This window comes from Pongo abelii, chromosome X (assembly GCF_028885655.2).
Source record: "Pongo abelii isolate AG06213 chromosome X, NHGRI_mPonAbe1-v2.0_pri, whole genome shotgun sequence".
NCBI classification, from domain to species: Eukaryota; Metazoa; Chordata; class Mammalia; order Primates; family Hominidae; genus Pongo; species Pongo abelii.
This window is the reverse complement of record NC_072008.2, coordinates 135,743,484-135,762,057: the sequence shown is the minus strand read 5'-3', so window position 1 is coordinate 135,762,057 and position 18,574 is coordinate 135,743,484. Positions and strand designations below refer to the sequence as shown.

General features: G+C 50.6%; 1 protein-coding gene across 1 annotated transcript in view; it reads right to left on the bottom strand.

Moving 5' to 3' along the window:
- Positions 1–4,294: 4,294 nt before the first annotated feature.
- Positions 4,295–18,574, bottom strand: part of XPNPEP2 (X-prolyl aminopeptidase 2) — a 30,485-nt gene continuing 16,205 nt past the window's right edge. The window contains exons 13-21 of the mRNA XM_024240697.3: positions 18,322–18,399; positions 17,139–17,210; positions 14,593–14,653; positions 13,252–13,321; positions 12,557–12,661; positions 11,770–11,829; positions 11,065–11,141; positions 6,149–6,238; positions 4,295–5,550 (exon numbers count right to left, since the gene is read on the bottom strand). Coding sequence (XP_024096465.1) covers positions 5,356–5,550; positions 6,149–6,238; positions 11,065–11,141; positions 11,770–11,829; positions 12,557–12,661; positions 13,252–13,321; positions 14,593–14,653; positions 17,139–17,210; positions 18,322–18,399 — 808 coding nt within the window. The 3' untranslated portion in view covers positions 4,295–5,355. The remainder of the gene's footprint in view (positions 5,551–6,148; positions 6,239–11,064; positions 11,142–11,769; positions 11,830–12,556; positions 12,662–13,251; positions 13,322–14,592; positions 14,654–17,138; positions 17,211–18,321; positions 18,400–18,574) is intronic.

The following is an 18,574-nucleotide window of genomic DNA, read 5'->3' as shown; positions in this document are numbered from 1 at the left end:
AGACTCCATCTGGAGTTTCTCCCCTTGCTAAATCCAGGAAGTCCTTGGTGACTGTTAGGAGCTGCTGCTTTCTCCCTTGGTGTCCCCTTGGAATCTTCTTCTTCTTCTCCTCCTATTTTTTTTTTTTTTTTTTTGAGACAGAGTCTCACTCTGTGGCCCAGGCTGGAGTGCAGTGGCAAGATCTCGGCTCACTGCAACCTCCGCCTCCCAGATTCTCCTGTCTCAGCCTCCCGAGTAGGTGAGATCACAGGCGCCTGCCACCACACCCGGCTAATTTTTTGTATTTTTAGTAGAGACAGGGTTTCACCATGTTGCCGACCACGTTGCCAAACCAGGTTCATCTCGAACCCCTGTCCTCAGGTGATCCACCCACCTCGGCCTCCTAAAGAGCTGGGATTATAGGCATGAGCCACCATGCCTGGCCTGGCACCTGCTTCTATGTCTCTTGAGGTCCGCATCTGAATCTCTGCTACATGACCCTGTGGCCCATATCCTACGTCTCCACCTTGTCAAGAGTGCATCCCTCACCCCAAGTTGTTTTAGAACACAAGAGGTGTGACAAACAAGAGGGCCTGAAGCTGCCTGGGACCTGCTGAGAGAGAAACCAGCTTTTCAGCTTCGTGGACTTGCCACGGACCACTGGGGCTTTCTCAACCACCCATGCTACCCGACTTAAGCTGCTTGCTCAGTTCCTGTTTCACAAAGAAACAAGGAAGTGAAGAGATGGGCCGGCCTCTGGGCAAAGGCTAGCTGGGTAGGGGTTTGGGGAGCACCTCCCCCTCCTGACTGTGACGAGCCATGAGGGGCAGGGACGGACAGGGAGGAAACGGTTGCTACTGAATCTTTCGCATTTCTATATATATATATATATATATTTTGGTGCCAAGAGTGCCCAGCCACTCATTTGAGGAAGCACCCAGTGAGTTGGTAAAATTCACTGCTGACGTGGTTTAGCTGGCTGAAGAGTAGCCAGCCCAGCCCCTTCTGAGGTCCCAACTCACACACAGCTGGAACCAGCTGACTGGCAAACGAGCAAAGGCTGAGTTAGTTATCATTTTAAAAAATGAACTATTAAATGTCTCACACCTGTAATGCCAGCACGTTGGGAGGCCAAGGCAGGAGGATTGCTTGAGGCCAGAAATTTGAGACCAGCCTAGGCAACATAGACACCATCTCTATAAAATAAAAATTAAAAAAAAAATTAATAGGGCATGGCGGTGCATGCCTGTAGTCCTAGCTTATCAGGAGGCTGAGGAGGGAGGAGCACTTGAGCCCAGGAGTTCAAGGTTACAGTGAGCTATGATGGTGCCATTGCTCTCCAGCCTGGGTGACAGAGCAAGACCCTCTCCAAAAAAAAAAAAAAACCAAAAGGAGCCATTTAGACGATTTGTGTATGTACCTATCTACCTATCATCTTACCTATGCCCTTTTCTATTCAGATTTGAAGCTTGAAGGAACGTGGCTCAACACCGCCGTCACCATTGTTGTCACAGCTGCGTGACCTCCAACAGGTCTCCTTGGGCCTCAGTAGGTCATTAGAGGCAGTAAGGGAGTGACAGAAGCACACACTGAAAGCGAGAGCGGAGCCATTGTGGAGCTGAGTCAGTATGCTGCGGATTTAGTCCTTGCTCTGGCCCCATTGGACTGTGTGACCTTGGACAAGTCCCTTCCTCTTCCTGGGTTGCTGTTGAAGTTTCCCCATCTGTACACTGAAAGGACTGCACCAGGTTTGTGTGTGTGTGTGTGTGTGTGTGTGTGTGTTTGTGTGAATGTGTGTATGTGTTTGGTCATGGAGCTCCTATTCAGGATTGGCTCTGGAATTTTGCGGGCCTTGTGCAAAATGAAAATGCCCGGTGCCTCTTGCTTAAAAATTATCGAGAATTTTGAGACAGTGACAGGCGAGCATTAAACCAAGCATGGGGCCCTTCTAAGCACAAAGTCTTGAGGGACTGCACAGGTCCTACACCCGTGAAGCTGGCTCTGCAACTACTTCAAGTACAATTTTACGGGAAGCCCGTCAGGGCTACTTCGTGCAGCAGCTCTGTTTCCTCGACAGCCCCTGTGGTGTTTCTGAGGCATCTCAGGCTCCCGGGAGCATAGTTGGAAAGACGTAAATTAGATTTTGCTCTACAGCCTTTCTAATTTCAGCTATTTATATATAAAACTTGGGTCCCAGACCTTTTTCTTACCTACCTGCAAAGGTGAAGCTGAGTTGACCTTGTGCTGGGCAAATAACAGCAATATCATTTCTTGTCTGTGTGGCTTCCTGGTTTAGAGTGCTGCCACATCCGGGTCTCATGAGCCTCTCGCTGTAACCTCACCATGAAGGCAGTATGGGAGATTCCAGAAAGGATAACTGAAGACCAGAGAGAAGTGACTTGTCTAAGGTCACACAGCTGGCACAAGTGGGACTCAAACCCCGGAATCTTAACTCCTAGGAAAAGGGGCTTTTCCACATGGCCGGCTCCCCAGGCAATCAGCAGGCAAGGAGAGGTTTGCTAAGCCCCATCCTCCTACGTTAAAACAAAGTACTAGAGCCCAAGGGGACAGTTCCTAATGATTTTTCATTCCTAATGATATCACAAGAGTCCCTGTGTGTCAGCCCTGGTGTATGTGCCCTGAATGTTTCCCTGCCTGACCCAGAGTTAATCCCTTAAAGCAGGAATGGTCAAGGCTGGCCATCTGGGTCCCAGGGGAGGGAAGAGCTGGGGTGACTGTGAGCCCTCGTTCCAGCCACGTTCCAGGGCTGGGTTCTTCCTCCCAGAATGGTAGGCTGGAAGGGGCAGTTAAGGGGAATCAGAGATGAGGTGGAGTCCTGGGTCTCCTACTGAGGAAAAAAGCACATGAGCTGCCTCAGTCCAAAAGGCCTGTGTGAGGGTGTTGGTCAGGTGCCTGGTCTTGCCACCCATGACTTGCCAGAACCCCAGGAGCAAGTGTCAGGGTGCAAAGGCAAAGGTCTGGCAGGGTCTGGGGAGGCATTATGATGTGGATCTGCTTCTCACCAGTGGTGTGATCCTGCTTGAGCCTCAGTTTTCTCGTCAGTAAAATGATGAAAGCCACACCACTCCTCTTTATTTTTCTTTATTTTATTATTATTATTATTATTTTTTTTGGAGATGGAGTCTCGCTCTGTTGCCCAGGCTGGAGTGCAGAGGCATGATCTCAGCTCACTGCAACCTCCGCCTCCTGGGTTCAAACAATTCTCCTGCATCAGCCTCCCGAGTAGCTGGGACTACAGGTGTGCGCACCAAACCCAGCTAATTTTTGTATTTTTAGTAGAGATGGGGTTTCACCATGTTGCCCAGGCTGCTCTCGAAATCCTGGCCTCATGTGATCCTCTCACCTCGGCCTCCCAAAGTGCTATGATTACAGGGGTGAGCCACCACACCCGGCCGGGACTTGCCCTTTCTTGAGAGTGGATTCTAGAGTCCTCTGACTGGTTTAAATCTGTCTTTTTTTCATTTACCCAATGAAAAAAGTGACTTTGAGCCACTTGATAAATCTCTATGGGCCTCACTGAGTTCCCACGCTTGTAAAATGGGAATAAGAAAAGGGCCTTCTCAGAGGTTGTGAGGATTAAATGAGAAAATGCATGTAAAGCTTCTTGCACGGTGGCACATAAACACTCAGTAAATGGCAGTCATGATGATGATGATGGTCATGATGATGAGGGTGATGATGAGGGTGATGATGACTTTAATTTTATTAGTAGTACCTGTCTTTGTGGGGTGAGCAGGTGAGGGAGCAAATTACTTAGCAAACAGAGGCCCATCTTTAGATACTCAGTAAGGCTTGGTCAGGGCTGGGGCCTCTGGATGCAAGCATTGGTGATGGTAACCATCACAGGTCACCCTCACACTCAGCAGACTAGGCCTGATGGTCCCAGGCCAGGAGACTTCTCTGCCTGGTGCCTTTGCCTGGCACCCTGCACCTTGGTTCTTTCCTTCCACCAACTGTGCGCTGCTTGGCAAAGGTGCCAGCCCCAACTTTTCTGGACTACATTTGACAAGTTCCCCAGTGTAGGGCTCCTTTCTGTCCCTTCCACAAGGTTACAATACCTTTTTAGACAGGCTGGAGGTTGTCTGGTTGGGCGTGGTGTGCACGTGCATCTGTGCACATGCGCACACATACATGTGTGCTCACACACACACTCTCAAGCCCACGTGCTCCCCCACTGAGCTTCTAGGAGCCTCATGTCTCCCCACCCCCACCTCACCCTCTCTTCTTCCTCCCCCACCACAAAAGCCACAGGTGACAGCAGTCTCCGGCAACACAGCAGACACAATGCAAAACCCAGAGGCAAGTGTCTTTGTTAGGCTGTTTTAAACCTCTTAGCAGGATGTGGACCCAGGTGGCTAACGGCCAATTTGGCCGGAGCAAATTCTTCTCACCACAGTGGGCTCAGAGAATGAGGAGAGGGCTGGGAGGTGGGCTCAGGGACTCTGCATGGTGCTGAAGGGTGAAAGAGCTGGAGTGCTGGCTCATCTGGACCCATCAACTCCCAACCAAATGCGTGTGTCCTTAGGCAAAGCCCACCCCCTGTCTGAAGCTCAGTTTTCCTGTCTGTAAAATGGAGAAACCAGACACTGTCCACACAAGGTGAAGGGGCATCCAAGAATGCGGGAGGATTTAACAGCATTGTAGCTGTGGCTGCACTTTGGAAAGTTCAAAGGGCTCCTCGAATGTCAGGGAAGTCTAGAATAGTGACGGGTTCTGGCTGCCCAAGTTTGTTCTCCAACCTCTGGTAGGGTCATATTCCAGAGTGCCTCACCGCATTCCCTCTTACTCCACAGCCAAATTCCTATGGCTTAACTCCCTCTGCTGTTACTTGGCATAGAGCTCACCCAGGGTTTAGGAATGATGGGTTCACATGTGGGGGGTTGATGTTTCATGCCCTGGCTGGGTGGGAACAGCTCTGGCTATGCCCAACAGGTGGTGATAGGTTTGGGCTCTCCTGGGACCACAGCACCCTTGGGTGGTAGGGGCATTGCTCTCTTGGGGTTTTGTTTGGCGGGAGGGGAGCAGCTGTAGCAGTCTGTGCTAGGTTATAGGTTAGGCCTACTGAGATCACAGGAGAGAAGAGACTAGCTGGCTTTCCTATCTCGGGGCCTGAGGTTAGGGGCCCAGGGTGTGGTATACAACCCTGGGATGCAGGGAGGTGCTGTCTGGGACCAAGAAGCTCTGTGTTCCTGGGGCCTGATCTTGGAGAAGGAGGATGAATGCAAAGGTTTCCAGGCAATGGGCCAGCAGGGGCTCTTGGGGTGTGTTCAGTGCAGGGTGAGGAGAGCTAAGCAAGGGAGCCAAGCAAGGGAGCCCCCCATCTAGATGTAGGGTTAACAGGAGAGTCTGGAGCCTCTAGGCACTCCAGCCGAGGATGGCAAGAGTGGAGACCACTAACACAGAGGCCCAGGAGGCGGTGTCTGGGGCCCTGGCGGCCAGGGGCTCTGTGTGCTGTTGAAGCCACTCGAACTCCTCTAGCAGCTGGCGCCTCTGCAGCTCTGGACCCACCTTCTCCCGGATGGTCTGGTAGTAGCGATTCAGGTACTGGAGCTGCGAAGGATAGAAGGGGTGAGAGCCTCTCCAAGCCAAGCTGCCAAGAGGTGAAGTCTTGGTGACGCCCAGTCCCCTGCTGTGGTACTCCAGCTGTCACCATAGTCCAGATGGCCACAGGTCCCCCACCATCATCAGGCTTCCGGAATTTTCTGGGGCTTTTGAGAGGCAGTTCCCGTCGCTGGCTGTTTGATGTCATGGTGATGTTCATGGGCGGTGGGGTGGGTAGATTTCAGGCCCGGGAATGGGAGTAAGCTGGGCAGGCATTCTTATCCTCAGCTTACAAAAGAGGAGACTGAGGCAAAAGAATGGAAGGGATCACTTATAGTTCCAGGCCTTGTAGTGGCCGAGCTCAGAGGCCCAATCTCAGATTCCTCCAGTTATTCACTACCTGGGGTTGGGCAGGCTGGTCTGACTGGAAAGTTCTAGAAGCTCTGGGGTCTCTGATGAGCTGGGGAGGAATGCCCCAGTGTGTGTCTGCAGGTGCCACCAGTGTGGACCCTCCTGGAGGAGGTGCAGGGACAGAGGATGTGGTGGCAGGTAGCAGAGGCAGGAAAGGCCCAGGGTCAGGGAGAAGGCAATGCTGAGGGGCACTCACATGCTCGGGAGACAGCAGGCTGACATCGATGAGGTTCCGGTCATAGGGCACAAATGATACCACTTCAAAGGTCAGGTAGCTCCCTGGGTACTGGGAGCCCACAAGAGAAGGCGGGTAAGCAGGACAGTGAGGGAGGAGGAGGAGCTGGGCTGAAGGGAAGGAGGGAGCACTCCACCTGGAGGACACAAGGAGCTGGGCCTCATCAACCCTGGACACCCTGGCTGGGCCTGAGCCTTCCAGAGTTCCTTCTCTTGGCCAGCCCCCTTGTCTGCCACTTAGTGCTCCACCTTTGGTGCTTCCCTCCTGATTCTGAAAATTTAGACTTAGGTTTGTGTTTTTCAAAGTATGCACACCAACAGCACTTAGGGAGCATGATAAATATGCAGATTCCAGGGCCCACCTCCCAAACCTACTGGAGGCAGAATCCTCAGGGCAGGGCCCAGAAATCTAAATTTCAATTATTTTATTTTATTTTTTTTGAGATAGGATCTCCCTCTGTTACCCAGTCTGGAGAGCAGTGACGCGATCACGGCCCTCTGCAGCCTCTACCTCCTGGGCTCAGGTGATCCTTCTACCTCAGCCTCCCAAGTAGCTGGGGTTATTGATGGGCACCACCACACCCAGATAATTTTTGTATTTTTTGTAGAGATGCGGTTTCACCATGTTGGCCAGGCTGGTCTCGAACTCCTAAGCTCAGGTGAACCGCCCACCTCAGCTTCCCAAAGTGCTGGGGTTACAGGCATGACCCACCACGCCCAGCTGATCTGATGGTTTTATAAGACAGTTTTCCCTGCTCTTGTTAGCTCTCTCTTTCCTGCCACCATGTCAAGATCCTTGCTTCCTCTTCGCCTTCTGCCATGATTGTAAGTTTCCCAAGGCCTCCCCAGGCATGTGGAACTGTGAGCCAATTAAACCTCTTTCCTTTAAAAATTACCCAGTCTTGGGTAGTATCTTTACAGCAATGTAAGAACAGACTAATACACCAGTCTCTACAAAAAAATACAAAAATTAGCTGAGCATGGTGGTGTCCATCTATGGTCCTAGTTATTTGGGAGGCTGAGGTGGAAGGGTGGGAGCATCACCTGAGCCCAGGAGGTCGAGGCTACAGTGGGCTGTGATCATGCCACTGCACTCCAGCCTCGGCAACAGAGTGAGACCCTGTCTCTTAAAAAAAAAAAGAGGCCAGGTGCAATGGATGGCTCACGCCTGTAATCCCAGCACTTTGGGAGGCTGAGGTGGGTGGATCATTTGAGGTCAGGAGTTCAAGACCAGCATTACCAACATGGTGAAACCCCGTCTCTACTCTCTACTAAAAATACAAAAATTAGTTGGGCATGGTGGTGGGCGCCTGTAGTCCCAGCTACTCGAGAGGCTGAAACCACAAAAGATGTAGAGGAAAACCTATATCAATTCATTTATAATCTCAGGGTGGAAAAGAGTCTTTCTGTGTAAGACCACAAGCTATGAAGGAAAAGATTAATAACTCCGACTGAACTAAATAGAAAATGGAAACAATGTTTATGGAAACAGTGCCATAAACAAAGCCAAGAGATGTGAGACAAATATAGCACATATCACAGAGAGAGGGTGAATTTTCATATTTGCCATGAGCTTTTACAAATCCATAAGACAAAAATAGGCAAAACATGAAAAAATAAGGCAAAGGACATGAAAAGGCAATTCACTAAAATTAACACCAAATGGTCCACATGCATGTGGAACGATGCTGAAGTTCATCCTTAAAGAAATACAAGGCTGGGTGTGGTGGCTCACGCCTGTAATCCAGAACTTTGGGTGGCCAAGGCAGGTGGATCACCTGAGGTCAGGAGTTCAAGACCAGCCTGGCCAACATGGTGAAACCCTGTTTCTACTAAAAATACAAAAATTAGCCAGTCGTGGTGGTGTGCGCCTGTAATCCCAGCTACTCAAGAGGCTGAGGCAAGAGAATCACTTGAACCCGGGAGGCGGAGGTTGCGGTGAGCCAAGATCTCGCACTGCACTCCAGCCTGGGAGAAAGAGGGAGACTCCGTCAAAAAAAAAAAAAAAAAAAAAAAAAAAAAAAAAAAAAAAAGAGATACAAGTCAAAACAACAGTAGAATACCATGTTTCACCTATCAGATTGGAAAAATTAGTGACTTTGATGATTCTCAGTGCTAGTGAGTATGTGAGGAAATGGGCACTCTCACACACACACTGTTGGAGAAAGTACAATCGGTGCAACCTTTCTGGAGGGCAGTTTGACAATATCTATCAAATTACCTATTAAAAATGCTTGTACTTTTTGTCTTGGAAATCCCTACGCCAGATATGTACCTTCTGGATATAGTCCCAAAAGCTCACCAAGATGTTTATACAGTGAGGTTGATTTGTAGCATTGATGGCAAATATAGTAAAAATTTGGAAACAGCCTCAATATCCACGGTTGGTTAAATAAATCATAGGACATCCACATACTATAGGCTCTTCCACAACCCTTAAAAAGAATGAGGTAGATCTCCCTGTGCTATTGTAGAGCACTCTCCTAGGTTTACTATTAAGTAAGGGGCAGCGGGGCAGGGAAGCAAGGTGCAGAAAAGTATGTACGGTAGAATCCATTTTGTTTGAATTTTCAAAATATATACATAGATAGATACATACGCTACATGTGCCTGAAGTGTTCTCAGGAAGGAAACTGAGCAAGAAAGAGACTTTTTTTCCCTTCTCTTTTCTTTCTTTTTCTTCTTCTTTTTTTAGAGACAGATTCTTGCTCTGTCGCCCAGGCTGGAGTGCAGTGGTGTGATCTCGGCTCACTGCAACCTCCATCTCCCAGGTTCAAGCGATTCTCTTGCCTCAGCCTCCTGAGTAGCTGAGATTACAGGCACACACTACCACGCCTGGCTAATTTTTGTATTTTTAGTAGAAATGGGGCTTCACCATGTTGGCCAGGCTGGTCTTGAACTCCTGACCTCAAGTGATCAGCTGAACTCTGCCTCCCAAAGTGTTGGGATTACAGGTGTGAACCACCACGCCTGGCCCTGATTTGTATTTTTTTTTTTGAGACAGAGTTTTGCTCTTGTTGCCCAGGTTGGAGTACAATGGCATGATCTTGGCTCACCGCAACCTCCGCCTCCCAGGTTGAAGTGACTCTCCTGATTCAGCCCCCTGAGTAGCTGGGATTACAGGCATGCACCGCCGCACCCGGCTAATTTTGTATTTTTAGTAGATATGGGGTTTCTCCATGTTGGTCAGGCTGGTCTCGAACTCCTGACCTCAGGTGATCCACCCGCCTTGGCCTTCCAAAGTGCTGGGATTACAGGCGTAAGCCACCACGCCTGGCCTTGTATTTCTTTAAGGATGAACTTCAGCATCGTTCCACATGCATGTGGACCATTTGGTGTTAATTTTAGTGAATTGCCTTTTCATGTCCTTTGCCCTATTTTTTCCTGTTTTGTCTATTTTTGTGTTATGGATTTGTAAAAGTTCATGGTAAAATAAGAAAGCTCACCCTCTCAAAATGCCATAAACAAAGCCAAGATATATTTGTCACACATCTCTTGGCTTTGTTTATGGCATTGTTTCCATAAACATTGTTTCCATTTTCTATTTAGTCAGAGTCATTAATCTTTTCCTTCATGGCTTCTGGTCTTGCACAGAAAGACTCTTTTCCACCCTGAGATTATAAATGAATTGATATAGGTTTTCCTCTACATCCTTTGTGGTCTCATTGCTCACCTTACAACTTTGGTCCATTTGGAATTTTATTTTGGAGGTTATTCAGTTTAATCCCCCCAAATGATTAGCCATTTGTTCCCCCTGTCCATTTGCTGAATAATCATTTTTTTCTTACTGTTTTAAAAATCAGCTTTCTTGTAAACTAAATTCCCATGTTGTTTATGGGAATAAGAGGGTTTATTTCTGGACTAATTGTTCTGTTTCATTGTTACAGTTGTCTATTTCATCTCCAGTGTCATACTGTTTTAGTTATAGTAGTTTGTGTTCAAATTTGAGAGGACTGACTTTTCTTATTGCTTTTTTTTAGATTGGGTTTTGCTCTGTCACCGAGGCTAGAGTGCAGTGGCGTGATCACAGCTCACTGCAGCCTCAACCTCCCTAGGCTCAGACCATCCTCCCACCCCAGCCTTCCGAGTAGCTGGGACTGCAGGTGCATGACACCACGCCCAACTAATTATTTTTGTATTTTTTGTAGAGATGGGGTCTCGCCATGTCGCCCAGGCTGGTCTCAAACTCCTGAGCTCAAGCCATCCTTCTGCCTTGGCCTCCCAGAGTGCTGGGATTACAGGCGTGAGGCACTGCACCTGGCCCTGCTCTTCTTTTTCAGAATTTTCCTAGCTATCTTCGCATGTTTATTTTTACAAATAAACTTGACTGTCATTTTGTGAAGTTACAAAAGTATCCAGTTAGCACTGGAATTGAGGTTGTCTTGAATTTATAGATTAATTTAGAGAGAAATGATATCTTCATAATATTGAGGCTTCTCTCCAGAGAGCACCATTTACTTAAATCTTTTTTATGTCCCTTAGTAGAGAGTTTCTCCATGTAAGCCTTTTAAAGTTTACATCTAGGTATTTTATCTTGTTGGCTGCTATTATACAGAATCTTTATTTCTAACAAGCTCCCCTGGCAATTATTATGTGCATTGAGAACCAATGATATAGGGCAGGGATACTGATTCACTTGGTCTGGAATGGGGCCTGGGCATGGGCATTTAAAGCACCAGAAAACTCTCTGGGTGATTCAAATGTGCAAGCGAGTTTGAAAAGTCTGACTTATGGAATTCCTAAGGAAGACTCCAAATAAATTCATGCCTGCACACTAAATGCCCTTCTCCTTTGATCTTCCTCCCCCCTTTCCTCCCATGAAGCCCAAAGTCTCTGACATGCTGCCCACACCTCCAGCCCATCCTGGTGGCAGCTTACCTTGGTCTTTGCTTCTACCACGAGAGCCACGTCTTCGAGACGGATCCCAAATTCTCCATCCTTATAGTAACCAGGTTCTGGGAGACACAGAGATGCTGGTGGCATCAAGCTGGGAGAGGGCCCAAGCCCAGGCTTCCTGTACCTACTGATGAGTGGCTGGAGGGACTGGCTGCCTGGCTGTCCCCTGGCTGTTGACTCTGGCAGCCCCACAACTGGTTAGATGCTTGTTGGCTAAGCAGAGGCAACTCATCCCTGTCAGGCCTCAGATCCCCCACAGGGGCATCTCTGACTCACCCTCTCTTCCCTGTAGCCCAGCAGGGAAGCCCTAAAAACCCACTTGGGTCCTGAAGGTACTCCCATCTCCCTGGATGCCACTGTCCTGTTACTCCAGCATTTGGCAACTCCAGAGTCTGGTTATACAGCTGGGTCTACGGCCATACCACCCTGAACGCGCCTGATCTCATCTGAATATACAGCTGGGAACCAACTCCCAAGAGCAAAAAGAGAGTCTGGGCTGAGGGGAGCTGGAATTAGGGTGGGACAAGCCATTTGGGGCTGGGCGTAGCGGTGGGAATGGGGAGGTGAGTCCCGAGCTGTACTAGTGCCTGCTGTGCTCCTCTGAAGGCTGGTACACTCTAGACTGCAGTCCTGGGCTAGCCCTGCTCTGGGATGGGGTGGTGAGGTAGAGGGGCCTGAGGGCCATACCAATGGAAGTGAACATGCCCTTGGCCATGGCGATGTTGTTGGACTGGAATCCCACTGGCCCTAGAAAGGAAGACATAAACATGGTATCAGTTCTCCTATACTCACCAGCTTGGAAGTGAGCAGCTTCCGAGGAAGAGCAGATAAGTCAGGATCCCAGAGCATCTCTATGAGCACAGGTCCATTACATCATTGTCTGCCTGGGCCTGGAACACACCAGATTGGCTCTGGCTTTTATTATTTATTTAAGTATTGAGAGGGGTCTTGCTGCGTTGCCCAGGCTGGAGCGCAGTGGCGCCATCATAGCTAATTGCAGCCTTGACCTCCTGGGATCCTCCCACCTCAGCCTCCCGAGTAGCCGGGACTACAGGCACATGCCACCATACCTGGATACTTAAAACATTTCTTTTGTAGAGACGGGGTCTTGCTGTGTTTCCCAGGCTGATCTCAAACTCCTGGCCTCAAGTGATCCTCCCACCTTGGCCTCCCAAAGCAGTGGGACTACGGGCGTGAGTCACCACATGCAGCTGGCTCTGGCTTTTATTTCTCTGGGATCTATACAAGTTACCCACTAGGCCTTGACCCTCTTTCTGGTGCCCTCTTGAATGCCAAGCAGCCAGCAGGACTGGTCTGCTGCTGGCATTCCTCACTTACCCTGTGGAGCTGGGTAACCTTGGGTAGATCATGGCATCTTTGTGGGTCTTTGTCATTTCCATACCTGTGAAATGCTCTACCTTCATAGAGGGTATAATAAAAGGGGGGGCCTGGGGAGTGCTGAGGAGACACCTACACTCATGCACACACAGGAAGTTGCCAATGCCGTGGCCTGTCCCGTGACCATAATTGAGACCAGCATCCCACAAGGCTCTGCGGGCAAAGGCCTCCACCATTCGCCCTGGAAGGGAAGAGAGATTGACCCCAGTCAGATGGCTTTACCGAAGACTGTCCACCTTGCCCCTTCCTGCTCCACTATCAGAGTGGTGCCTAAGAAGAGGGGCCACTGAGAGGTCGCTAAGCATGCACCGATGCAATGATGTTGGTCTGGGATGGAGAAGGGCTGATGGATGGAGTTAGTGGTTCCCTCGCCAGACCAGCCCATCACTATCTCCAGCTTACCATACATTGTATCCATTACCTGGATTGATGCCTCTACTGTAATTTCTCCCCATCTGTCAGGGCTTTGCACTTTGACACCTAATTCCTCTAAGAATCCTCCCATAACTGCTGTGGCCCACTGATCTCTCCCACCTCTGAGTAACAGTGTTAGATTAAGAGGCAGGAAACTTGGGTTCAAGGCCTGGGTCTCCCGCTAACCTTCTGTGTGACCTTGGGCAAGTCACTTTCTCTCTCTAGGCTGGATTTTCTCATCTACATAAGGGATGGGATGATGACAAAATCCTTGCCCCACCAGCCTCCCAGGGTGATATTCTGAGTCCTGTGAAATCAGGGCCTGAGGCTGTGTCCAGTCTGGTTTCTGAAACCCACCTGATGTAGCAGCGGGAAAGATAAGCCTGGACAGGTCAATATTTCCTATCAGCACACGGGTATACGCCTCCTGATGGGGAGAGGAAGAGGTGATGTGGAGGACGGGAGGAGGAGCCAGGGGAGTTTCCAGCTGCTTGGCCTATGGATACATGGTGCAGGGCCCAGGCCTGGGTATGTGTGGGCAGGGTGGGGGGAGTTGCATCGTCATATGTGGCTGCCCGGGTTCTGGAAGATGGCCAGCAGAGGCTGAGGAGGGCCTTCCCAAAGCTGGGGCTCCATCACATGCTTCCCTCTGGCTGGTCTATGAGGATCATTACAATATCTGCAGGAGACACTTGGTGGCGGTGAACCGAGGCTGTGACTCCCTGGGCTGAATCCTGACTCAGCCACTTACTCTGAGACCTTGGGCAGGCAACTTTAACTGCTGTGTGCCTCAGTTTCCTTATCTGCGATGGGAAGATAACAGGACCTAGCTCCTAAGGTTGTGGGGAGAGGCGGGCAGACTAACGTACACAAGGTGCTGCCAACAGCGCGCATGCTTCACGGAAGTTTAGCGCTCTCATTCCTGCGGCTGTGACGGCTGCTGAGTTTTCTTAAGGCCTTTCATGAGGGTTGAGGTTTGCTGACTTGGCAGCTTAGCCTTCCTCTGTCAGGGGAGGGAGGTGGGCTGACCGTGGCCTCTTCTGGTCACTTCCAGAGGCGATGTGGTGAATCTCCGTCACCGCACACGCTCACAGACTTGTCACTTTGGGGAGGACAGCCAGAGGCAGCAGACTCCGCCGCTAAACTGTGAGCTCCTGGAGACCTGGACAGCATTTTGCTCCCCTCTCTGGGTTTCCAGCACAATGTCTGCCCCATAGTCGGCCTGCTGCATGCAGCATGACGGCAGCTCGCTGCTCCACCCCCAGGGCCCTCTGGTGCACAGAGACAATGCCCTCGCCTCTGCCCCAGCTGGCCAGCCCTCCCTGTTTCCTGAACACCTCTGGCTCCTTTCCACCGCGGAGGCTTCACTTGTGCCGTTTTCCTCCACTTGGGATGCCTTTCTTTCTCCTTTCTGCTGAGTACAGGGCCAGGCACACAGGCAACAACAAAAAAATACTTGTGCACTGATTTACCAGAATAGGATGAGGCTCAGCTTGGGCTGAGGCCTTGTCAATGGCCTGAAATATCCCTGGGGAAGCAGCAGGGAGCACTGGGTTTTCCGGCACCAATGGTGTCACCTTGGGAAAACTACTTAACCTCTCTGAGCTTCAGTTTTAGCCTCTGAAATGGAAGGGATCTTGACTGCTTGGGTGCCCCCTTGGGGGAGGGTGGTGAGGGGAAATCTGGGCCCATGCTTACCTTCTGGAAGGCAGAGGGGGTGCCCCAGTGGACTGTTCTGGTGACGTCTGTGGTCCCGTCCCTATGGAGAAGGAAAACCAACGTGTCCTGCTCTGCCAAATGCCTGGGGCTAGGGACTGGGGCCATGTGCTTTCTGTGTGCTTTCCACAAGTGGCAGGGCTGGGATGGGATGGGTGGACAGCGAAAGGAAGAAGACAGCTACCGTAATCAAAATCCCCTCTTCAGCACCTATGTGTGAAAGGCCTCTGCAAAGCTATCAAGTTAAAAGTTACTAAGTTGTCTGACAAGTGTGACTCCCCACCCTACACACTCCTCCCCCATCCCACTCATTTTGGCTGTTCTGTAGGTCTGGGTTTCCTTGGGTCCGGCTGGTTATGAAAGCAAGGCTTCTTCCAGGCTTCCTGGGAGGCAGAAAGGGGATTGTCCCCTTTTTACAGCTGGGGAAACTGAGGTCCAGAGAGATTATGTTATCATAACACTCTCATATTCAGAGAGTTATCGACCATTTATAGGACACTTTTGCTGTTCCCTGGGAAGAATGGCAGAGGAGGCTTCATTATCCCCAGTTCACAGATGAGGCCATTGAGGCCATGTGGCTGTTTCCCTCTTTGAACCTCAGTGAAGCCAGGCCTAGAGCAAGCACTGCCTCTCCACACAGTCCTCTTCATGGCAAACACGGATCTGACCCAGTGATTTGCTGAGTTCCAGTTAGGTGAAGCCTCAGTCCCAAGGTCTGATTCCCAACTCCCAGCTACAGCAGTTGGCACAGGATGGCCCCTGTGATCATGCCTTGGTGAGGGAGAGGGGAGAAATGGTCCCAGGGCCCTGGGGCTCTTCCTTGGGTCATGGGGTGTGGTGACCTTCTTCTTCAGAAGGAAAGAAGAAGAAGTGAGGTGACTATTTCCCGGCCTCACCCTACTCTGAGCACACCCCATTCCAGCAACGCCCCCACAAATTCACTTCCCCTTTGCTCATTGGCCATCTCAAGTACACACAGCATCGAACTCCTGACCAGCAAAGGCTGCTAAGCTGAGCGCCTGCTACTCTGGATCCCCTAGAGCTGTGCTAAGAACAAGCAAAGAGCCTCTGTCGTTAGCACATTCGCCATTTCCACAGGACTCGTTGCTCCTCCATCGGTTCAGTATGGCCCTTCTTTTGTCCCACCCCACGCTTCCCACACTTCCTTCCTCAATGAGAAGGGAAAATCTTTCAGGTCAGCTCAGCTCAGCTCAACTCTGGTGTGAATGATTGGCCACACGTTTGGAAGGAATAGGGTTAGCCTATTCTTTTCTTTTTCTTTCTTTCTTTTTTTTTTTACAGTCTTGCTGTATTGCTCAGACTGGAGTGCAGTGTCATGATCTCGGCTCACTGCAACCTCCGCCTCCCGGATTCAAGCGATTCTCCTGCCTCAGCTTCCCTTGGGAAGCATGCTCCACCACACCCGGAAAATTTTTGTATTTTTAGTAGAGATGGGGTTTCACCATGTTGCCCAGGCTGGTCTCAAGCTCCTGACCTCAGGTGATCTGCCTGCCTCAGCCTCCCAAAGTGCTGAGATTACAGGTGTGAGCCACTACGCCTGGCCAGGTTAGCCTATTCTGCACGGCTGTCATGTCTGAGCATTCAGGTTGTACACTGTACAAAGGTAGCCCATCGAAAGGGTTGCTTCTCTCATCTGCCCCCACCTCCACCCTGAACAGTGTCATGGGGAAGAGGAGGCTGAGGAGTCTGCATGACGTTGGTGGTGCGGGGGTGTCCAGGGTGTGCACAAGTGGATGAGAGTAGGGTATATGTGTTTGTGTAGCCAGGCAGGGACATTGAGTATAGTTGCTCAGACTGTGTAATAATACGTGGACTTAGAAAACATTTTACTTGAGGCTGGGCATGGTGGCTCATGTCTGTAATCCCAGCACTTTGGGAGGCTGGGGCAGGTGGATCACCTGAGGTCAGGAGTTTGAGACCAGCCTGGCCAACATGGTGAAACTCCATCTCTACTCATATATATATATATATAGTAGAGATGGAGTATATATAGTAGAGATGGATATGTATATATATATGTGTATATATATATCTACTATATATATATCTACTACATATATATATAGCTGGGCATGGTGGTGGACACCTGTAATCCCAGCTACTTGGAAGGCTGAGGCAGGAGAATCACTTGAACCCGGGATGCAGAGGTTGCAGTGAGCCAAGATCGCGCCACTGCACTCCAAACCTGGGCGACAGAGTGAGACTCTGTCAAAAAACAAACAAACAAACAACCCACAAAAAACAGTAACTTGAGCAAAGGGAGTCTTTTCCTAATTCCCACAGAGGTGCTGCCTGGGTCCTGCCACTATTCCAGCCTCTGTGTATTTCCCACTGTGCAGGGACCCCCATGTGTGAAAATGGGAAGGATGTTCGGGGCTCATTCCAGGTCTCTCCTTTCTCAGACAAAGAATCCGTGGCCCAGGAAGGGAAAGCTTTGGCTGACTCTTGGCAGGCTCAGGAGGTCTGAGCAGAGACATCCAGGCTAGGGTGAGGTGAGGGGTACATACCAGTACTGCCCCCCAGAGTCCAGCAGGTACATCTCATCTGAGGACAGCTTGCGGTTCATCTCCTTGGTCGGGCTGAGAAGGGGAGAGAATGCTGAGAGGGTCAGCCTAATCCTGCACTGGGTCACGTGGGAGGCCTTGGTGGGAGGACCTCTGGGGCCTGGGCTTCCAGGCCAGTCCCTCTGGAGGAAGTCATTCTATCCCAAAGGGCCCTGGAAGAGAACTTAGCTTCCGTTGCTGCTGTCCTCGGCACACGTCTGTTAATCCTGCACCTGGCTGAGCCAGGCCCTGGTCTCCAGGGAGGAGAGAGAGGGTAAAGCCCAGAATGTGAGAGCTGGGAGAGCCCTAGAGACCCCCCAGATCAGCTGTCTCCTTTTCCATAAGGAGAAGCAGGCCTGTGGAGGCCAAGGGGCTTGCACGAGGATGCATGGTAAAGCGACAAAGAGCTGGGCCTCTACCCAGATGCTCCCTCTGGCCCTTTGTCTCTAACTTCCTGCTGCCTCCGAGAGCAGAGGGCCCTGAGAAGAAGCAGAGCACAGGAAGGGAGGATACCTCCAGGGTGGGGCTGCAGAGCAAGAGGTGGTAAAGCTGAGGAGCACCCATCCTGCCACTCTAGCCCAAGTGGGTAGGAGGGGCTGGGGCAAGGCAGCCAAAGGCGTGGGAGACACCAGGGGACAGCAGAGGATGGAATTCTGGGACATGTCAGGCACTCCCTTGGAGGGCATTGACCTTTCCCTGCTGTGCCCATGCCACGCGGAGGCAGCTGGTCAGCTTTTCATCAGGCAGGCCTGCAGGGGTTTGTTTTCCATAGGGCCAAACACCTGGCTAGCCTGTATCTTAGGCCCACCTTGGTTGGTTCAGGCTGAGTGAACAGACCTCTCTCCATGTGAGCTCATGAGCTTTAAGCATTAGCTAACATAAGCAACACACGGGAAGCCAGGGAAAAGCATCCAATGGCATCGGCGTCTTCCTTCCAGGTCCCCCAGCCTCCAGCGCTCAGGCCTTTTCATTACAAGGCAACTCCCTACTCCACACTGAGCTCCTCTCCCAGCCCCCACAGGGCTAAGGGCCTCGGACCTTCAACGTGGACTCGGGTCCCAGAACGTTCCCCTCCCCTACTCTGTTCCTGTATACACACAACAGGATCCCCCAACAGGGCCCTAGAAAATTCTTTTTCCTCAAGTACCTGTAGTGGGCCAGGGCAGCATTCAGACCACTAGCAGAGATGGTTTCAAAACTGGGTCCGGAGGAGAACTGTTCTTCTCTGGAAAGTACAAGGCAAGGCATGGTCAATGAATGGGCCCCTGGACTAAGCTGGGCCTGGGATATCTAATCAAATCCAATGAAGTTCACGGCTGCCTCTACCTCTCAACTGGACACCATTTGGCTCTCCCAGCCCTCACCTCCTGGTTCCATCTCCCCAAGCCCTGACCTGTCAT